General features: G+C 34.5%; 1 protein-coding gene across 1 annotated transcript in view; it reads right to left on the reverse strand.

The window, feature by feature from the left end:
- Nucleotides 1–23490, reverse strand: part of LOC145276947 (tachykinin-like peptides receptor 99D) — a 775418-nt gene that overhangs the window by 16580 nt on the left and 735348 nt on the right. The window contains exon 6 of the mRNA XM_080128452.1: nt 9499–9649. Coding sequence (XP_079984578.1) covers nt 9499–9649 — 151 coding nt within the window. The remainder of the gene's footprint in view (nt 1–9498; nt 9650–23490) is intronic.

Consider the following 23490-nt stretch of genomic DNA (forward strand, 5'->3'; position numbering starts at 1 on the left):
TATATATATATATATATATATATATATATATATATATATATATGTGTGTGTGTGTGTGTGTGTGTGTGTGTGTGTGTGTGTAACGTAATCCCCCATTGAGGCGCTTCAGAACTATGCTGAGATAGCTTTTTATTCACGGGTGACGCCAGATAAACCAAGGATTTAAGATAGAGAAGATAAATATATTTTTTTTATGTCATGTCAAAACCAAAAACCAGAGAAATATATTTTTACGGCTAAACGTTGATGACAGGAAATTTCACTTATAACATTGTCTGGCCTTAAATGCACTCAAGGCCGGATGTCAGAATTGATATCTGACCTTGGAAATCGTTAAAATGAGTAATTCAGATTTCAGGTATGGGAATCGTATCCACGCAAAACCCTAAAGCTTTCGATTTCGTGGCGAAATCTTATTGGCTGGGAGAATTTCCACCCCCATCTACATACCTTACTATATATACGATTGTCGTGCGAAAATTAGTCACATAGTTTTAGTTGAGTCACAGATCAGATTAGTTGGAGATTGCTTGTTGAATCCGTATAGAGACGTGACCCCTACACCTTCCTCATCCAACCGTCTGTCGCTGTCTGTGAAAAGATTTGAGATTTGAAAAGAACTTACAAAAACTGAATGAGATCTCTAAAAACATTTGTACATAATTCTGCGAAATTAATCTTCTGTAGATAGACTTCGTGAGTTTGTCTTTCTTCCTGACTGCTGCTTCGATATTCGCTTTCAGCATACCAGATTTCATGTAACAACTTCAAAGACTAGACTACACCAACTGAGATTTCTAGATAAAAAGGGGTCCTTAGCTACCTTCTCGCGAGAGGGGTTACATATATATATATATATATATATATATATATATATATATATATATAAATTCTTATTCCTGTCTGGGTGTTCACAATTCGATTAATGTATACAAAACGTATCTTACTTTAATCTTTCATTTATTTCTATATATAGTATGACATTTGCAAAAATATACAATTAAGAGATCACCTCATTTGCATATGAGATTACGAAAAATCGATTTTACTAAATGGCGGTATCTTAGTTAATGTTCCTATATACAATACCTCCCCACAGGACGGATTTAGACACCAGGGTCGTTTTTTAACGTGGAGAAAAGGAAAAAAAAAGTGTCTCAGTCGTGAAGGATTTCTCCTCCAGTGACAGAGAGCAAGAAATTGAAGTGCAGCATCTGAAGAACATATACTACACTTTAATGTTTTTGGCGAGATAATTATTTTAAAGTATTCTGTTTAAAATTGTTATTTAATAAATTTTAAACAACAATTATATTGATAATATATTTAATTTAATTTATTTTGGGATTAATATTTCCAACAGCGACCTTTTTTTAAAAGCTTTTTAGAGTTATTTTCCCCTAGATGCTATGCATAAAAAACAAACGTTCACAAAATATCGTTTGGTTACTGAATTGAGTTTCTAGCTGGAAAAATAATTCTTTATAGATAGAAAAATGTTTGGCTTTTATTGTTTTTTTAATATTCAAACAAAAAACACTTACGAAAAAAAACTTAAAAGATTACATTTGTTTGTTTTGTTTTATTCCTTAAACGGCAATACAGAAATCGTTAAATTTTACCATGTAATCTAGCGTCGTTTAATACCTAAAAAGTTAAGATCTTCTACCCCCTCTAAATTCCACAATTTACCCTTTTTCTTTTTTCGCGTTAATTTCATCGATTACAAAACTGATTTTCTAATTAAAAAGGTAACTAAATACTACGTGACCCAGCGGCGTTTAACCCCTAAAAGAATGGACATCTATTTTTTTTTCAGGGTAATACATTTAAACAGCCTTTATAAATATTATGAGAGAAGAAATTTTGAAAAAAACATAACATGTTAGAGTGGAGGATCACTTTTTTTTATATAAATGTAACGTAAAAGGAGCACCCACTTTTGGCCACCAAGCGTTCAATAGGACATGTCACCTCTAGCCTTTTTCAAGTTTGGCGATTGAGGGGGAGGGCAAAATCTGACAAATAAAATTTGTTTTTTTTCTGGTGGGGGGGAATTACATTGGAAACATAAAATAACGATAAATTTAATTATTTTTTATGAGAACATTCTCTACTTTCACCTAACAATTTGATAAACAAAACAAACCTCAAAACATGACAAATTTAATTTTTTTTTTTTGGGGGGGGAAGGTTACATTAGAAACATAAAACGACAAATAAAAGGCAAATCGAAAAGCTCCCCCCCCAAAGCAAATCGAAGATTTCCTTTATTTACAAAAAAGGCCAGTAAAAAAAAGTCCCTTACAAAGAAATAAAGGTGTAGTTTAGCGGCGAAAATTATTTGACAGACAAAAACAAAATTATGAAAACTATTTATTTTTATATAAAACATTATTAGACCCAAAGACTGAAATAAAACAAACAAAAAAATAATTTTTATGTTTTTTTATCAGTTTTTATTAGACTAACTGTGCACGCCTTACACGCTTAAAATTTGGCCTTTTTTAAGTTTGACAGATTGGCTTTTTAGGCCAAATTTGGCATTTTTTACACTTTTTCTTGCAAAAGAATATGGCGACCAAAAACATAGTTCGCGAAAGAGCTTAAAAATGCCAATCTGCAAAAAAAAAGCCAAATTTTAAAAGCAATATAGAGGCCTTGAATAATAAATATAAATGATAAAAAAATAATAAAGATGAACATTTTTTCTAGTTTTATTTCAGCAATGTGTTTTATATAAAAATAAATAGTTTATATATTTTTTGTCTGGCAAATAATTTACGCCGCTAAACTACACATTTACCAAAATAAAAAATAAACGCACGCATTAAGGTTTATAAACGTTATTTTTTTTTTAGGTTCACAAAATCGTGAGTTTTCTTAGGACAGTGATATCATCTGCCGAAATATCTGGTGGAGAGGTTATCAGATACTTCTTTTTGGGGGCGATTACATTTACAAGTTTTTATCCGTTCTTTTATTTTTGAAATTGTTGTGGGGGTATCCACGTTACCCATGATGAAAATGATTAGTATAGCAGGCGTGTTTCAAACGGAACTTCATGTCAACCCAGGCAACGCCGGGTACACATGGTAGTATACGTATATATATATATATATATATATATATATATATATATATATATATATATATATATAGAGAGAGAGAGAGAGAGATAAAGAAAGAGAGAGGGAAGAGTGAGATATTTCTTACCGTCTTTGCAAGAAAAAAACATGGAAAATAATATAAACAACTTTTAAATAACTATAATTTTTATTTTTTAAAATTAAAAATAAAGACTTGCTTTTTTTCATGCATTTAATCTACATAAGTAAAGATAAACGTTGTTTAAATTACTTTCCTTTTCATTTCTTTTTACTTATAGAAATATTATTACCAGTTGCTTCATTGTCATTCTTCGACTTACTAGGTTTGCTTTGGTTCGTTCCGTTTCACCTTGATCCTGATTTTTGATCGCAAGGCCAAGGCTGCTACTTGGTCTACAGGATTGCAAGTGGCAGCCATCTTGAATATTATTCATGCAATGTGTACACATTTTAATAGTGCATTTCTCGAGTTTAGATCGATAAAGTAAATAAACTTTTTACTCTTAATGACTCCGTATGTAATAATGTTTAAGATAAAAACAATTTTAATGTATACACAGACTTTTTTCAAATATCACACACACCTCTATTTAGTGAAATTACTCCGAGCCCTATTCGAGTGAATTTTCATTATACGAGGCAAGATGACTATTACTTATTTATTTCTGATATTTTGGTTTCTTTGTAACGTGATTTATTTATCGAATTATAACTATACAATTACATTTATTCGATTCTTCTGTGGCTTCGCGTGTCCTAAACGTTTTAAAAGCTTTTTTATGAAGAGAATCAACGGAGAATATCCGTTCTGTCTATCGAAATTAAGTTCTCAGTGATCAAACATGCCAGATATGGTTTATTCAATTGTCTGTTATGGATTTATTCCTTCAAACGTTTCTCATCATTCAGATAAAGCACACCCGATTCAACGATGCTTCATTGAATAATAGTTTAAGTTAATTGACTTTTTTTTCAGCGGAAATTACACAGTTACTTAAAAATAATATTCATCCGCAAAGACCTATGACGTTGTGGATATGTAACACAGTGCGGATTCGCGGATGTAAATATATGTGAGGTGACGTCACCGGGTATGCGAAAGGACTATAAGAAAATAAAGAGAACAATCACATAGGAGAAGTAGTGCAAGGAACGAGATAACGCTTGAGATCTCGTCAAAGATATGCTGAACATTCTAGATCACGTGGGTGACGTCACGGTTGTAACGACAAGGAAATAAATGCTATTGCTACAAAGAACAAGCGAGTTGGAGTTATTTCTTATTCTTTGCCTTGGTCTCCTTTACGACTGAAAATGCACATAATGTGTGTTGGTCCGCGAACAACGTTTCAGATAAAGTGCTTGCTAAAATTCAGTCGTAAAGTTACATGCTCTGAGTGTGGGCGACACTCAAAATACGATTGCGAAGTACTTAGGACTTGTTAAAAATTACAAGTTGAATCATGTTACTGCTTTGAGTTGATAAGACCAGTCATATCTATTTTGCAACTTTTATTACAAATATGGCATATTTCTATATTTAATTTGATTTTTGCAGAACAGCTATTACAAAATCAAATATATTTGTTTAAAATAAAAAGAAACTTTTTGCTTTCGTTCTGGTGCATTCTAAAAAGAACTTTTGTCTTGTTCTCCTCATACGTTGTTTCTGTCACCATGTGTTGTATTATTGTTAAAAAAAACTAATATCATGGCGGCTGCAAGGGAATTAGTTTGTAAAATTGAGGTGGATGAAGAAAAATAATTGTTCTCAGTGAGTTATTGATTCACACATTAATGATGTTGAAAAGTGGCTGCCTGAAATATATTCTTTCTTTGACCGCATTCTTTTGAAATTTTCGGAGGAGGAACGATCGAATCTTTGTGAAGATTTGAATGGGGTTTCTTCCGACATAATGAAAGAAATAACTAGATTAAAATCTGGTAAAAAATCTGGTGTTAAATCTATTACACTCCAACCCATGAAACAAGTTACCCTCTGTCGACAAATTCAAATTCAGAATTTTTTCGAGAAAATTTGAGTTCTGTACGGCCCATTTAGTAGAGGCAGATAATGGGAAAGCCTTCGATTTAATATCGAATATGGACGTTTTCCCTGGAAATTATACCTAGGCGTGGAGAGCTAAAAAAAATTTCGTAATCTTTCTCTTATAAAAGATAAAATTTTGGACGCAATTATTCCACTACCGGTCCAGATAACTGCTGGATCCCCACCTCCGGCCTTGTGCCATATATTGCTGTGGTGGGCAGCAATTAAATCTCTACCTCCATTACTTGTGATGGGGAACGTCTCATAGAGGCTTCGATGCAGGGAGACAATAGAAGTACTTGACAAGAATCCGTTCTTGGCACTCAGCCCGACAGGTAAGGGTCCGGGAACCGTCCAGCACCTGTCGGACTGAGGTACGCCATCTGGGTAATACCTAGGAGGTCCATCCTCCCAGGTCTTGCCAATGGGCTTTCCAGTTGAATAAGTATATCGCTTACTGCCTGAGGCGCCCGCACCGGGGAATGCCGACGGGGTTACTCAGGCAATTTTTACAATTGCAGGAGTGCCCCTCCTTTAGGGGAACCTGCTGGATCCGCACATTCCGGCCTTGTTCGACATATTGCCGTGGTGGGCAGCAATTAAATCTCTCCCCTCATTACTCGTGATGGGGAAGGTCTCCTAGCGGCTCCGGCTACAGGGAGACAGGGTAGTAGTACATGTCAAGAATTCGTTACTTGACACTCAGCCCGACAGGTGAGGGGCCAGGAACTGGCCCAGCACCTGTCGGACTGAGTTACACAGTCTGGGTAGTACCTAGAAGATCCACCCTCCCAGGCCTTGCCACTGGGCTTTCCGGTGGAGAAAAATTATGGCTTACTGCCTGAGGAGCCCCGACCGGGGAATGCCGATGGGGTTACTCAGGCAATTTTTACAATTGCAAGAGTGCCCCTGCTTAAGGGGAGCCTGCTGGATCCCCATCCTCCGACCTTGTGCGACATATTGTTGTGGTGGTCAGCAATTAAATCTCCCCCCCCCCATTTCTCGTGATGGGGAAGGTATCCTAGTGGCTTACTCAGGCAATGTTTACAATTGCAGGAGTGCTTCTCCTTGAGGGGAGCCTGCTTAGTTCCCTAATTTCCCGACATTGTGCCAAATATTGCTGATGTGGGCAGCAATTTAAATAACTACTCCCATTACTTGTGATGGGGAAGGTCTCCTAGCGGCTTTGGCTGCAGGGAGACAGGGTAGAAGTACTCGTCAAGGATCCGTTCTTGACACTCAGCCCGACAGGTGAGGGACCGGGAACCGGCCCAGCACTTGTCGAACTGAGGTACACTGCCTGGGTAATACCTAGGAGGCTCACCCTCCCAGGCCGTGCTACTGGACTTTCCGGTGGAGTAAGTTCATCGCTTACTGTCTGAGGTTCTCCTACCGGGGAATGCCGTCGGAGTTACTCAGGCAAATTTTACAATTGTAGGAGTACCCCTCCTTTAGAGGAGCCTGCTTACTTCCCCACTTTCCCGTCCTTGTGCCAAATATTGCTGAGGTTGGCAGCAATTTAAATAATTACCCCCATTAGCTCGTCTGATAGGGGTGTGTCTCCTAGCGGCTCCGGCTGCAGGGAAACAGGGTAAAAGTACTGTTCAAGGATCCGTTCTTGACACTCAGCCCGACAGGTGAGGCGCCGGGAACCATCCCATCACCTGTCGGACTGAGGTACACCGTTTGGGTACTACCTAGGAGGTCCAACCTCCCAGGGCTTTCCACTGGACAGCAAATAAATCTCTACCCCCATTAGTTCGTCTGATGGAGATGAATCCGTTCTTGACACTCAGCCCGACAGGTGAGGGGCCGGGAACCGAACCAGCACCTATATGACTGAGGTAGACCGCTTGGGTACTACCTAGGCGGTCCACCCTCCCAGGCATTGCCGCTAGGCTTTCCGGTGGGGCAAGTTAATTGCTTGTTGCCTTAGGCACCCCTACCGAGGAATGCCGACGGGGGTTCCCAGGCAATTTTTGTGAGGCGATAGTGCCCCTTCTTTAGGGGAGCTTGCCTGTCCTGCACCTTCCGGCATTGTGCCACGTTTTGCTGCGGTGCACAGCAAATAAACATCTACCCCCATTAGGAGACGAAAACATTTTACACAAAATCTACATATATTTTTTAAACTTGCCGTTTCCTTTAAATTAGGGCCCCAAGCAATATCTCTCTTTACAGCACTTTTTACCAACAATTTGTATTTACGGTTCGAAGTGTCACATTTTGACGAACGACATAAAGCTGGTTTTTATCCCTTTATGAAAAATTATATAACTCTAATTTGTACAGTCTTATCGGGTTAGATTTAATTCAACACCTTAAATAATTCCAGTTGCTCACTTGTATTAATGGCACAGCCTTGAATATTTCTCACAACATAATTCCTTTTAGAAGTGTCGATAATTTTTTGAAGCGTAATTCGTTCAAAGTTTACTCGTCAGTAAACGAGTACTGACTCTTTCTCTTATAAAAGATAACATTTTGGACGCAGTTATTCCACTACCGGTCCAGATAACTGATTTGGACGAATAAAAAATTTGTATTGAACATGTTAACTTAGATTTGTCCGAACTTGACAAGCCTTGTAACTTAAGCAAAACAGTTTGACGGTCAAATCCGTTTCTTTTTCAGTGTGTCAGAAATTACACAAGTATAATCGTCTTACTACCTTGGGTTGATAAGAACAACCATATCTGTATTGAAACAGCCACTCTTATTGGTTGATTTTGGTTTGAAACCGCCACTTCCGGTTGTCGGGGTTTTCAACATTTTTAATCACTTTCAAAAGAGTATTGTTACGATGAGACTCAATTTAATTGTCTCCTTGACGGTTTGACGTTATCATTTAGTCAACACCTGTATTACTAATAAATATACGTTCATTAATCACTTATATGCATTGTAATTGAATATGTCGCACTGCATGGACTATTTTTTATATATTAAGCTATGACTACCAATCTTTGTAGAAGATTTCAATACCAAACTCTACCCCCCCCCCGAGAAGGCAGTAAATTTCACAACGATTTACAATTGGGTAACGAAGCAAGACTTTGAGAACTCAAGATAAGTGCGCTTTTCAATTTGTTCTGAATTTGTGACTGTCTAAGGGCTCTATATTGTTTGAGAATAATTGTTATAGACGTGTGATCGTCAAACAAAAAAGAAAAAAAAAACGAGGGCGTGATACTTCTAGGGATTAAATAAAGTTCTGTTTTAAATTCCGTGCAGATTCTCGACTTCGTCAGAAAAATTCCCGAGCGCGACAGAAAACTTCCCGAACTCGACAGAAATATTCCCGAGCTATGCAAGGCACAGCTGACGAAGGTCGGAGGCTACATTGTATAAATAACACTCAAGATTAGAAAAGTAGTAAGAAGAATTCAAATGATACAAATAATCAATTCTCCTCTAAAAAGTTACGAAATATGAAGCAGATAAGGTTTTAATATTATAATTCATCTACTTATAACAATATAATGAGGTAGGAAAGAAAATGAACTTTTATTGTAAAGGGAGAACTCATTCATTTCAAAGCATTAATAGGTTTAAAATATTAAAATTGAAATTAGAAGGTTTAATCATTTTTTCTTTAATCTTAAAATTTTCCGAATAAAATTCAATCTTCAGAGTTAACCAGCATAGTGTATTTTGTTTTAGAAATATAAACATTTTAAGTCTACCATTTTTTAAATGTCTTGTCTGTTTAAAATACTAGCATGTTCCGTGATTTCTCGTCTAACTCCCAGGATTTGAATATACTCACGATATGGCTCATTTACATATGTACTTTTTAAAATTTTGTAATAAATACATATTATGTAATATAAATGTATAATAATATTGACAAATACTATTGCATATACGCAATAATTTTATCTTTAGTACTATCATTATAATTAATTATAGAATTATAGATTATTTATTTAAAAAGGTGCTAGCGTTTTAAAACATTTTTAGCGTTTCATTTTAAAGGGAGATTTTACATGCGAAATTTCGGTGTTAAATGGTACTGATGTTGTAGAGAACAGATATTACACTTTAATCTTAGCGAAAATGCCAAGCAGATATTAAAATGTTTTTGTGACTTGCCATTTTAAATTAATACAGCATATATATATATATATATATATATATATATAGTGAGTTAACATTTAATTTTTTAAATAATTTTACTTTTAATTTATTCATGCTAATAATATTGTGAGGTCTGTGTCATCCGCGACATTTATAAAAAGGGAATACTTTAGATTTTAATTTATATATATCAATAATATATGAATAATATTAAACTGTCTAGGCCCAGAAGGTCTAGTCTCTTTTTATAAAGCTTACCTTTCGTTTGGCTTTCACTCTTTGTTGTTGAATGGAGGTGTTCTCGCCAATGGCCTTGCTACCCCATAGTTCTTTCCCCAGAAAAGTGTAGGTAACAATCAGGATAAACATTGGCAGGAAATAGTTGATAACCATCAAAAATAAATTGTACCTTGAAGATATAATTAAAAAAAAAGGCAGAAAAAGACACAATTAAAATTCTATTGAAAACATTATATATAAAACGGAACAATATTAGGGTTATTGTTTAAATATGACGATATTTTCTTACTGACAAGCAATTAACGGATGCGCATATTGTTGTGTGCATTTGTATTGTTCCAACGAATAAGAGGAGTTTAAATCAAAATGTGAAATAGAGAGCAACGATTACAGAAAGCTGCGATTAGATTTATATAACACAATTTGCTAATCCATCATTCTCTTAGAGGTCACGACGGACATAGCATATGTAGTCTCATTATTTTATTCGATATAAGTACTACACTTCTATAGCTAGCCAAACCTTTGTCAATGCAAGGCTTTGTGTTTAGTCCCTGCTGAATGTTGTAGTATTTTTCTTAATTATACAGCATGATCACCAGAAAAGGCGGGAATCTTGCAAAACGGTAATTTACTTTTACAACGAATACCTTTTATGTAGTTTTTAAACATTAATATTATAATACACTGACAAATGCTCGAAATGTCGTTTGTTGACTTCATAAGATCGTCTTAACCTAGTAATCCATGCTCGCATATAGTTTGGAAAAGGGACATGTGTTATATCATTCAAAACTCTTGCCAAACACGTTTTCAAATCATCAATAGAGTTTTTGTTGCGTCGACATTTCTGAGTTTTTGCTAATAACAAGCCCCGAACACAGTAGTACAAGGCATTTAAGTTTGGTCTTTTTTAGGGCCAATCCTTACGTGCAATAAAATCAAGAATAGAATACTACTTAGTAAACTTAATTGAATCTGTTATGTAAGCTTTTGCACTCTTACTGTTATATCTATGTTTTATTAGCCATTACATTTCTTATATCGTATAATATTCGTAGACACATTTCTTCACAATAAACTTTTTGGTTTACTGTTTTCTTCTTGCCTTCAAGACTATGATAATACATTTAAAACCTCAAATTACGCGCTTTTATAGCTACTGCTCTGTATTACGTCTATTTGATGTAAGACTAAAGCATAATAGCAGCCATATCCAGGAAAAAAAATCCTACAAAATAATACTAGCAAAATTACTTTATTTATAAATATTCTTATTACTGCCAAATATTACCTTCGTTCCAGTGTTTACGCATAGATACATTTCTGATAATTACTCTAATCATAAATAACCCTTCTCCGCAAAACGTATTCGCTTCTACCTATGAATAACAAACGTGGACTCATAAAACTGCTTTGAGAATTGACCTGATCTTATTCCTGTCAAATAAGACTTTTCTTGCAATAGTATTTAAGATTCCGGCGCCAAATAAATTGGAAGCTTTAAATAATGCGTCTCTACATAAGTACGTTACTGCGATAACGCTCTTGTGTAGTTATGAAATATATTTGTTATTGCTTGGAAATTTAATAATTACAGAACCCCACAATCGAGTAAAATATTTATAGGGGATTCCTAGGTAGGAAGAAAATGTTCATAGGTTCTTAATTTTTCTAAGACCAGGCCCGCTAGTTCGTATTAATATGCAAATTATCGTCCATATTTATCATCCATTGCCTCTCAACGAATTCTGTCAAGTTATTTTCAATTCTTTTGTGGAAGAACAAATATATAAAAGTTGGAATAGGCAGATTAAGAAAATATTCAAGTCCGAAATGAACAACATGTTTATGACATTAAAAATAACATAACTTAATTTAATATTCAAACTTACGTCATTTTCTCTCACTTACCCTTTTCTCCTCTCTCTCCACACACACACACACACACATATATATATATATATATATATATATATATATATATATATATATATATATATATATATATATATACAAAAGTAATATATACAAGGGGTTATTTTAATTTTCCTTAATCCATGGATTTTCAACAAAGAGCAATAAATCTTTAAATCGAATATATGTCTCTATATGTTGTTTTTTCAGGATTTAAAATTTTACCACGAACCTTATATATTGCTCTATTCTTAAATATTGAGCTTTTCCTTTTTAGCTAGGATCTCCTTGAAAGTATTACTTCAAGTAAATTCTATCAGTGTCTTATCTCGCCTATATATATATATATATATATATATATATATATATATATATATATATATATATATATATATATATATGAAATAAAATGGAGGTGGAAGGACCTGGATACTCAACGTTTCGCCCGATTTATGCGGGCTTCTTCAAGAGGGATGGTCAACGTTGAGTATCCAGGTCCTTCCACCTCCATTTTATTTCATATCGTCGGATTTAATCCAGCTCAACAATCATATATATATATATATATATATATATATATATATATATATATATATATATATATATATATATATATGATTTTAAAAAAATGGGGTCGGCGGAAGACTTTAATGCTCGGCGTTTTACCCATCTAACTCAGGTTTTGTAAAAGTAAAACAACTAAATGATAGACAATTTTTAGCTGTTTCACTCTTGAAAAAGCCCACACAAGACGTGCGAAACGCCGACCAGTTAGGTCTTCCGCCCCCATTTATTTAAAATTATATTGTCGGATTTTTACTTTTTTATTCTTCGTATATATATAATGGATAAACATCTGAAGTAGTTGGTGGGGACAGGATATTTTTAAACACATAAATCGTAAAATTGCCTATCCACTAATGAAACAGCTGTAATGGAAAACATCCAGGAAATAAACGAAGGTTATAAAAAAGAAAACGTGAGTCTTTGAATTTTCAACAAAATTTTACACTGTATATATATATATATATATATATATATATATATATATATATATATATATATATATATATATATATATATGTATATATGGGGGGGGGAGAGAGAGAGAGAGAGAGTATGGCAGAAATATCTTCCAGACTTTAAAGTTTAACCGAAAGAAAAATGTTATTGATGAAAAATGTTATCGTTAAAGCAAAAGCATACCGTTTGTTTAATTTCATTTTGAAAATTACACCCCCGAAACGCTGATCTCAATTTACTATCTTGTCTTGGAGTCGGTTTCTTGAGTTTCACATCACTCGGAGAATCATTACTGAAACATTTTGAAAAATAGCCTCACAACAAAACATGTTAATAAAAATCCTGAACAATCATTGTAAAAAAAAAATCGGATCAGTCTGTCGCATTCTGCCGTCTTTTCAAGAAGAAAACCCTGAGGCAGATGCGTTTTGGATATCTAAACATGTAGGCGACTGAGTTACTGAAAATCTTAGATTCTTTTGAGTTCGAACGCTTCCAGATCTTCCTAGTAATAAATATTATTTTAAGTGCTGAACTTGTGGTTATGAAATCTGCAACGCATAGCAATGGTCGTTTATCTGGAAATGCATTATCACGACTTCACACATAATGAACTAAAAAAAATGTTTATGTCGGTATTACCAATTCAGAATTCTGCAAAAAACGTTTATACAGAAAAACAATTGTGTGCGCTAGTACTAGTCTTGACGATATTGTCTGATGATGATATCTAGAAAAATGGTAAATCACTCGCGAAATGAAAACGTCATTGGCATTAGTGTGCGTTCATTAGCAATGCATAAGTAATTGTTTGACACGTGGGAGCCATTACTGTCGCACTATCTATAGATGAATATATTAAATGCCTTAGCTCTCTTTAACTTTCAACCTATTTGAAAGATCGATGGCCATCAGATGTTTATAAAATTTATTGGACACAATACGACGTGCATTCAATAAGTTTCCAGACTTGTTTTTTCGTATGGGTACTTTTATTGATAGTATATATATATATATATATATATATATATATATATATATATATATATATATATATATATATATGAAAGTCTAGTTTCTTTGAAGTAATCTCCGCTGGCTGTAATGCACTTGTATTCTTCCATTAACTTTTGGAAGGCCCCACGAAAGTCCTCTTGTATAAGTGTCAATGACACTCGTCACATCATCTTTAATCTCCTCATTTGTCTCATAGCGATAGGCACTAAGGTTTTCTTTGAGCTTAGGGAATAATCAGAAGTCGCAAGGAGCAAGGTTCGGGCTATAGGGAGAGTAAGAAATTGTGTGATGCCCGACTTGGTTAAATAGTCTGAGACAAGGATGAAGTCGTGGACTGGTGCATTCAAATTTTCCGCATCTTCAGGTCCTCGCGAATAATTGTATGTACAGTTTCCACACTGACATCAAACTGTGTACTTATTGTGTCTATAGGCACACGACGATGAAATTCTTTTCTTTTTAATCATAGTATAGTATCTGTTCTGTTACCAGTCAGTAAAACCTTTTAAGACTGAGAAAATTTTTATCATAATCTATCGTGCCCATTTTGAGAAGAGTTGAATGTACACCACATAGAAAAATTCCTTTGTATCGACCTCGCCTTCTTATAAAGCAAGTAAATTGACATAAGTGTACCATATTTGTCATACCACATCATTCAGACGCCGAATAAATCATAGGATCAAGGGTTCAAATGTTACTACTAAAAATTCCAAAAGCAAAGCCTCCTATTTTTTAACTCAAAAACTAAAATGTTAACGAACACGGGAGACGGTGGTGGTACCATGAAAAAAGGCAACTTTTTGTACTCCAGTGTTTATTTCTTTTCACATGGTCACCACCATTAGCAATGCCCTTTCGCAAGCCTCTTTTGATGTCTAGGTGGTAAAAATCCGGAGCGCGCTGTGTCACTCACACTTTTGTCGCCAATTTGAAATCGACGAACCCATCCCTTAACTGTGCTGACATCAACAGCTTCGATATTGGAAACGTTTAAAAGACGTCGATGAATGTTGAATGGTCTAATTTTGTCTGCATGGGGAGATTCAATGACGCATTTCTTCTTCTGATGCACGTCCATGACAGGGATCGCTTTCTTAGAGTCTCACGCCATCATTATCTGCAACAGAGAAATGAAATATTCGGGACATCAATGCATGATTTCAGTCATCATAACAACGCAATTTACAATCCCCTCTTATCCATTCGTGCGGAATAAAAATAGGAGGAATTGCTTTTAGAATATCTCTCGTAATAATAGTTTTTCTCCTCTATTCAGCGTCGAAAGACAATGGATAACCCCTGAAACGGTGGATACGCTGTAAAAGTTATTGTAAAGCATAGGTTGAACATTCCGAAACACATTTATATTGCACCGACATTTTATAATTGTCCGAATTAAAAATGAGTCCACTTTTTCCGCATCACCTTTTAGCTATAGGTTATATTCGTCTGTATAGAAGCACTCTGTTTTACTCTCAGTTTTTGAATACTAAATTAAAATGAAGTTTATGAATTGCATGCGCTTCTTTTGTGTATTTCAGAAACAAAACTCAATGTTCACAACTGAGCAAACTTTATTCATGTTTATATACGGGAGGAAACATAACCTCAACTGCACAATAAACATAAAGATATTCGGAGGGTACACTCATTATAATCTAGTGTAATGTAGTGGAATTTATATCGAGGACATATATATCGGAGGACGGGATATATTCATAACAAGTGAATGAGACATTTATATATATAACTGTTATACAGAACGAGACATTGTTTGTATAACGGCGTAAACGGTGACAACGATGACGATGACAATTCTTATTTGTTCATTTTTAGTATCATTACGGAGCTGAGAGAGATGCGATATTCTTGTTAAAACATATAGAAAGGAGTGTCATTATTGATGATGGTGGTGGGGACACTCACATAATACTTGGAGGGAGTTATACAAAGTTCATCTACAGATGATAGACAAAAAAATTTACCTTTCTTTGTTGAAACTAATACACGAAGACAAACAGTTTAAAAAATATAAATGCTGGTCTTTTTCTTTTACCAGCTGATACGATTATATAGTCTCATCTTTTCCTTTCGCTTCAAGAGGCATCAGCTCCAAGTCTGACCGACTCGACTCTCTCTCAGTCGCTCTCTAACCTCTCTGCTGACGCGAACCCATCTCAATATATTGGAGTTCCCACTTCTTTGTGACGTCAGAGGCATGGTCCTTCACGTGTTCCAATTACCGTGCGACTAATCACGCTATTTATCTTAAAATCCAACCTATTTTGTTAATCATTATTTTTAACTTTATATTGACCATTCTTTTAACTGGCATTTATTTCTAAAAGAATAAACACTCGCTGCATTCCTAAATTGAATATCTCTATTATCTTTTAAGTTCTGCTTACTGGGTCCGATTCTATCCTTTTCCAAAAATAAATCTATCAACACTAAAATAATATCCAGGTGTGCAATTACTTGTGCAAATATAGATTATTAACTGACGTGTAGCTTCTAGGACTCTCAAAACAACCAAAAGAACACCAGCAATATATATATATATATATATATATATATATATATATATATATATATATATATATATATATATAAAAGTGAACGTGTCTGTCTGTCTGTCTGTCTGTGTGTGTGTCTGTCTGTGTACATTTCCCTACGCAATAACTCTGTCAATTTTTAGTCTATAGACTCAAAATTTGAAATACCGGGTACTGAGATTTGGGAAAATCGATGTGACGGGTGTCAGCCAGAAATTTGGCTGTTAAGAGGTCAAATTTCAACGATTTGACCTTTGAGAACTCTACCAAACTCCTCCGACAATTTTGGGTCTAGACACTTGAAATTTTAGATATAGGTTCCTTGAACATGGATCTAACTTAATAAAGTGATTTGAGCCCGAAACAATAAATTTTAAGGGGTCATAATAGGGGTCAAAGTTTTAAAAAAATTAACCATTTTTTTTGTTTTTTTGCTTTTTTTGCACAGCATACACCTCCAAACACCCGAGCAAGGGGTCAAAGTTCAACGATTTGACCTTTGAGAATTCTACCAAACTCCTCCGCCGATTGTGGGTCTAAACACTTGAAATTTTAGATATAGGTTCCTTGGACATGGATATAACTTAATAACTTGATTTGAGTCCAAAACAATAAATGTTAAGGGGACATAATAGGGGTCAAAGTTTTAAAAAATTGACCGCTTTTTCTTTTTTTTTTCTCAACATACACCTCCAAATACCCGGGCAACGCCGGGCTGAAATGCTAGTATATATATATATATATATATATATATATATGGCTTAGTGTAGGGATACCCTTTTCTCTTCCCTGCAACCTCTCCCACAGAAGAGAAGTTGCGAGCCTGTCCTTGTTTTATCGTTGCTTCCATGGACAGTGCTCGTCTGAGCTCCAATCTCTTCCCGCACCCTCGCCAATCTTTCACGATAAACACCTGTCTAGCTGAAACCACTGTCAAAAATTTTCCCCACTCTTTATCTGTGCCAAAACCAAAACGTAGATTCCATGAACAAAGCTTCTTTCTTAGAAGTGCACGCCTGTGGAACTTTGTTCCGTTTGCCTGCTTTCCATCTAACCACAACCTGGTTGTCTTAAAGTCCAACATAAACAAATTCCTGATGGACCGCCCCCTTAAGTAAGACACTTTATTAAATCTCCAATACTAACGATTACCACGATACTATCCCATTGATTACTGTAACGCAATAACACTTATCCTCGAGTGGCTTCCGGGCCTTGATAAGTGGTGACTACCTTGTAAATATATATATATATATATATATATATATATATATATATATATATATATATATATAAAAATTAAATGTCAAGCGTGGGTGAAATAAATCAGTCAAACAGCCAATTCAAATTGTTTGAATATGCGCATGCTCACAAAATAAACAAACCATGGCGTTTGCTTGACATTATAAACAAGCTGTTAAATTTGTATGTTTTTATTTAAAATTTTGTTTGTGTTTTGTTTTGCTTCTTTTGTTTCACAACTCTGCTTCAAATTACAAAGTTGAACGCTTTACTGAGTATCCTTTTGGATCGGATTTGTTTTCTCTGCAATCAAAGTGGAAAACATGTCGACCAAAACAGAAAAGGTAGAGAGGGTGAGACGTATGAAAAAGAGAGAAAGAGAAAGACAGAGATGGGGGCACGAACATGTTTACGTGGAATTAAATATACTTCCAGAACACACGCAGAGCTTATATTCAGCAAAAACCAACATTCAGATATAAAACATTTATGTGTATATGCTAGCCAATTCGTGTAAAATATTGTTATTCCAAAGAAATAGAACGTTCTAGGCAGTTGCTATTGCGAAAGTAAACGACTATAAGCCTTATAACGTCTCTATGTTGTAAGCATGATAGAGTAACATTTCGACACCTCAGCTGCTGAGAAAATTTCAAACTGAAACACTTGTCATGTACATCTATCCACACTGAATAATCATGATACAGTATCTCTCTCTCTCCGTCCATATATCTCTCTCTCTCTCTCATATATATATATATATATATATATATATATATATATATATATATATATATATATGTATATATATATGTATGAATGAGAAAAGGTCTATATTCCAAAGTTTATGATGTTGACCATCTTACAATTTATCCTTTTAATTCAGTTGACATTTATAATTCTTAAAAGTACCTGTTTCGTAGCTCAAAATCAATTTGAAGTTATTTTTTTTAATTGGCGTGAATACTAGAATATTTCAATTAAAAGCCAAATACGAAAATGTAAAATTATAGAAGAATAAAAGGCCAATCAAATAGGGTGTAGATTGTTTAAACAATTACATGAAATTTAGCTTGAATTTGCAATTTGCGGACTTTCTTTTTGCTGCCTATATATATATATATAGCAAAAATGTTAATTGGTAAACACCTGAAGAAAGTGCTTAATACTATTGCAGAGCAAATATATATTCATTTTTTATTATCGATTTATCTGCTTTGTAACACATGTTTTGGTTCATCAGACATGTTTTGGTTCATCAGACATTACAGAAAATTGAAATTTCTGATGAAGTTACTGGATTGTTAATACGATTCGGTAACCGAAACATGTGTAACTAAGCAGATAAGTCGATAATAAAAAATAATATATATATATATATATATAACGTGAGTTCCTTCAGCTATAATCGAAACCAAAACTTATGAAAAATTCTTCGTAAAAATTCTTCATAGAAAAATAGATAACTTAAGTTCCGTCAGCTATAATCGAAATCGGAACCAAAACTTATGAAAAATTCTTGGTAAAATTATTTATTACAAGAAATGAAAGTCCATAACAATTAAACGTTAGTCACTCGGATGTAAGCGTGACACACAAAATAAATAACACACACTCCATCCTTTTAATATATAGATTCTATTGTTTTTTACTCGAGTCAGCAACATAATTTGATATTGAAACAATTCATTTTAAAATACGTACCGTCGAAATTATTTCGCCTTAGCGACCCATAAGATTTCATATTTTTATTAGTTGGTGAAAGGTGATAACGTATGTACGGAATAAAATGTGTTGCCGTATTATCATATTCTCGATTAATTTTACGCTATATAATCAACTATACGTGTTTGATCAGATCAGACTGTCTGTAAACACCGCCTTCCTGAAATAAAATACACCAAACATCGACGTTCTTTCCTTTATTGTTTTTATCTTCTCTTCTTTACAAAACTCAATTATGTTCTGCAAAAATGAAAGAAGAAACAACTATCTTCTCTTCATTTACGTTCTTAGCTCTTTTATTTTCTATCCCTTACTTGGGCAAACAGTTTGCTGTGGTTGGCAAACCATGTTGCTCAGAATGAAATACTCGGGTCTAGGCAGTCTATAACCTGAGAAAGTGGACATGCGATCGATCAATCAGATGGTCACGTCAAGCCTACCCATACACAACCAACACTAACCTACTCATAGCAATTAATACTCCTATTGCAACCTCCACTAATAATCATCTCTCTCTCAAATATGGTGAAAAGCAATGGTTGTGAGTCAATTAAATATTTGTAAATATAAACATAAAAACGTAAAAAACAAACTTTCACTAAAATTACCGGATTCGACATTAAATAAGAAAGGAACTGATGCGCCATAAAACAAAACAACCAAACCAAACCCCACACCGTGAATATTTGAAGATATAATTAACTGAAAGCATAAATCTTTTTACCAAAATAGTTGGATTTGGTATAAAATAACCCGAAAAGGATGATATGCCGTAAAACAAAGCAACCAAAATGCGCACTTATTTTACCGCATGAAAATACGAAAAAGATATCGTAAAACTTGAATTTAATTTAAAAATACTATTTTAAAAAATAGCAGGATCCAATAAGTGTATAAGTACCAAAATTCGATAGCTATATATCGAGGCGTAGATATCAGGAAATTGATTTATTGAGGATACAGTGCGAGTATATCAGGAGTTTCTTTTCTTATCTTTAAAAAGATTAGCATTGGTAGCAAATAGTACATGCGCCACGTGAAGTAAAACGTTCTGAATCAAGAAGAGCTGGAATTGAGTATCACGCAACAAAATTTTTTGAATGGATATGGATTGTTTTTTTTTTTACAAAGGAGACACCTCTTATTAAGGCACGGATGCCACTCGAGGATAAGAGTCAATGAGTGTAAGGTAGTCATTGGGACAATAGCGTAGTTATCGTTAGTAATGGAAATTTAATAAATTGGATTACTAAATGGGACAACTCAACAAGAACTTATTTACGTTAGACGACCATATTGTAGTCAGTTGGAAAGCAGGGAAACGGAACAGAGTTCTACAGTCGCGTAGTTCTAAGAAAAAAGCTTTGTTCATGGAACCCACGTTAAGCTTTAGGCACAGATAAAAATTGTGGGAAATTATTGATAGAAGTTTCAGGTATACGAGTGTTTTTCGTGAAAGTTTGGCAAAGCGGGGATCATAGACTGGAGCTGAGGCGATCACTTGCCATGAAGATAAAGATAGAGCAGAGATAGTCTCGCAACGTCTCTTCTGTGCAGTGTAGAAAAAAACGGTACATATCACTAGACTATGAAGTTGGCTTTGAACTAGGTTCGTTTCTTGGTGGGTGAGGGTTCTAAATTCGACGGTTGGTTGAGATAAACTATCACTTTTAACATTTTGTCCTCTTTGCACTCACGTATTTTATTTGCCTGGTTTTCATGCTGATTGCACAGCACACATTCCACACGTGCCCACACGCTCCAGATCAAACTGCCGGATTCGCATGTCGGTGGGAATTAATTTCTCACCTAATTTCTCACCCCAACATTTTTTCATACATACAAAAAATTAATTCTGGTCGTCTGTACGAAGAAGACCTGAAAAACAGATGGTTCGGCTTCCATTAAATACTGACACACTTCTTTTGCCCGCAATCACACGCTAAACAATTTTCGCGTTTCGTCGCGCTCGTAAGATATTAATGTCTATTAGTGATAATGCATAAACCTTTGTAAAATAATAGAGTCCTCTCGGCTGGTAAAAATAAGTATTAAGATTTCACTTATTTTATAGCTTGTGTCGATAGTGTAATGCGTGAGATGCCCGACAATTAAAACGTTATGGTTTCGATCTTAGTTTGAAATACTTGTGTGCCTAGCCAGACTAGAAGAGCTAGCACACGAAATAGTTTGTCTGTTAATAACACCGTATGCTTCCCCACGTTTCAGTGGGTAGAACACACCGGTGAAAGAAATCGCAAGGTACCATTAGTGATAATGTATAACTTTGTGTAAGGTAGAGCACTCTGGGCAGTTAATAATGTGCGTATGAAAATTTAGCTTCTGTTCATTCCAACTATTTCACGTAGACAATATATATATATATATATATATATATATATATATATATATATATATATATATGCATGCACACACACACATATACATTATATTCATGACTCTCCATTTACTAGGGCGAAAAACGAGTCGAGGATAAGGATTGTGAGCTGAGTGATGAAAAGAATATGGTAAGATTGAAAACGCTAAACGGAGACTCGATGAAAACCCATTAGACACGCGCGTTGTTGATATTGGATTTGAAAACAACCATGTGATAATCTACAGGGAAAGAGTCTCATGGCACACGGGAAGTGCTTGGAAAGAAACTTTGTTCATGGAGATTCCATTTGGTTTTATGTAAACAGAGGAAGAAAAGTTTATTATGTGTTGTGGTAATACATATAGATGAGTTCTAGTTATGAATGTTTTAAAGTAAAGGAAAAAAACTACTCAGCTTAGACTGTTTCAGGTTTCTGAATTTTTGAGAAGAAGAATTCGTATTATTTGAATTATTCGGATTACTGTTCTTATCTTGAATGTTAGTTTCATAAGGTTTCGTGCGATGTAACCTCCGACTTTCTTCAAGTGTATCTCGTCGAACTCAGGAATCTTTCTGTTGCACTCGGGAGTCTACACAGAACTTTGAACGGAACGTTTCATTTAATTCTCGGGGGCAGAATGCTCGCGTTCCGTAAACTATGACACTAGAAATACTTAAGCGTTCGAATAATCTAGATAATATGTTAGACTGTTTCCTTCAGAAAAGTTAGTTTCGAAAGCCATCAAATTAAATTAAAAACCTAAAACACAAAATTAGTATCTTTCTACTCGCTATACCACACCCTTATTATCTCTATTTCAATCTAGAGCTACCGATTAAATAGTATCACTGCTTGTGATACTATTCGATTTTGTTTATAATTAATCATTCCAATATTTTTGTTACTTTTTCTTGAAGACATTCGTTTGATAATAAACACACAATGAGAAAGAGTGATAGAGAGAAAGAGTGAGAGAGAAAGTGAGTGAGAGAGAGAGTTGCCTGCGTGTGTGTGAATGTGTGCGTGTGTGTGTGTGCGATAAAAATGAGAGAAGGGAAGAAGGAGAGGCATGCAGTGTAAAATAAAAGCGCAAAGTTAAACATATCGTAAGAGAGGGCGAGAGTGATAGACAGAACCTTAGAAAGTTGGTGAGTTAGATACAAAATAGCAGTTAATTAGAATAATTAAATGGTTTTTCCTTTTAAAGCGTAGCTCAATAGGCAAGGCGAATATTTTAGCATGTATTTTGTGTGATTAAAATATACAGAGAAAAGTCTTAAGGGAACAAACGTTTATTAACGCATATTTATAATGACAAATGTCAGTATATTCAAGTAAATACAGTGCATCAGTATCATGACTTACGTCTAGTCTTGAGAGACAATGGATACCCCCTTTGAAAGTGCGCGCATAATTTTCAAGCAAAGATTCACTTCACCTGGGTCGATAAGTCTAGAAACCATGCCAAAATTAGCGGAGAGCACAGACAGCATTCGATATTCTTAATTAGTCATTGGTTTTTGTACTGAAAAATCCCAACGTCGTTTACCTCTAATGAACTAAGGGGCATCCGTGTGTCAAAGTGATCATGTAGTACTAGCAGGCCGTCCGGCGTTGCCCGGTTGTAAGATACGCTAAATATGATATTTTAATTCATGTAGATTATAGAGACAATTACTATACTGAACCTTATATAAAGTAGTGAGATCAAAACTACAATATATATATATATATATATATATATATATATATATATATATATATATATATATATATCTTTTTTGTGTCTTGATATTGATATTAAAACTCCCTTTTTCTATTTATTTAAAAAGAAAATACAATTTTGTTATATATGAGTCGGGGAATTGCATTATTCCGCAAAAATATCTAGCTAATTTGCATATTCTTTTAAACATTAATTTTAAGTAATTCCTCATTATTATTTTTTTTTTCTGTTTTCTTATAGGATAATCATCTTTAGTTAACTATCACGTGTAATTATATTCATGCAGATATTCTACATGATTTATACATGCGTAATATTTGCGTAAAAAGATTATAGTTAACACACACCTCTTTCTCCATATATTTATGTATGCGTAACGTACTTTGGGGTAATTGCACAAAGTCTGGGTGATTGCGCCAAC

Source organism: Euprymna scolopes, chromosome 5 (genome assembly GCF_053919585.1).
Source record: "Euprymna scolopes isolate OS-2025 chromosome 5, ASM5391958v1, whole genome shotgun sequence".
NCBI lineage: Eukaryota > Metazoa > Mollusca > Cephalopoda > Sepiida > Sepiolidae > Euprymna > Euprymna scolopes.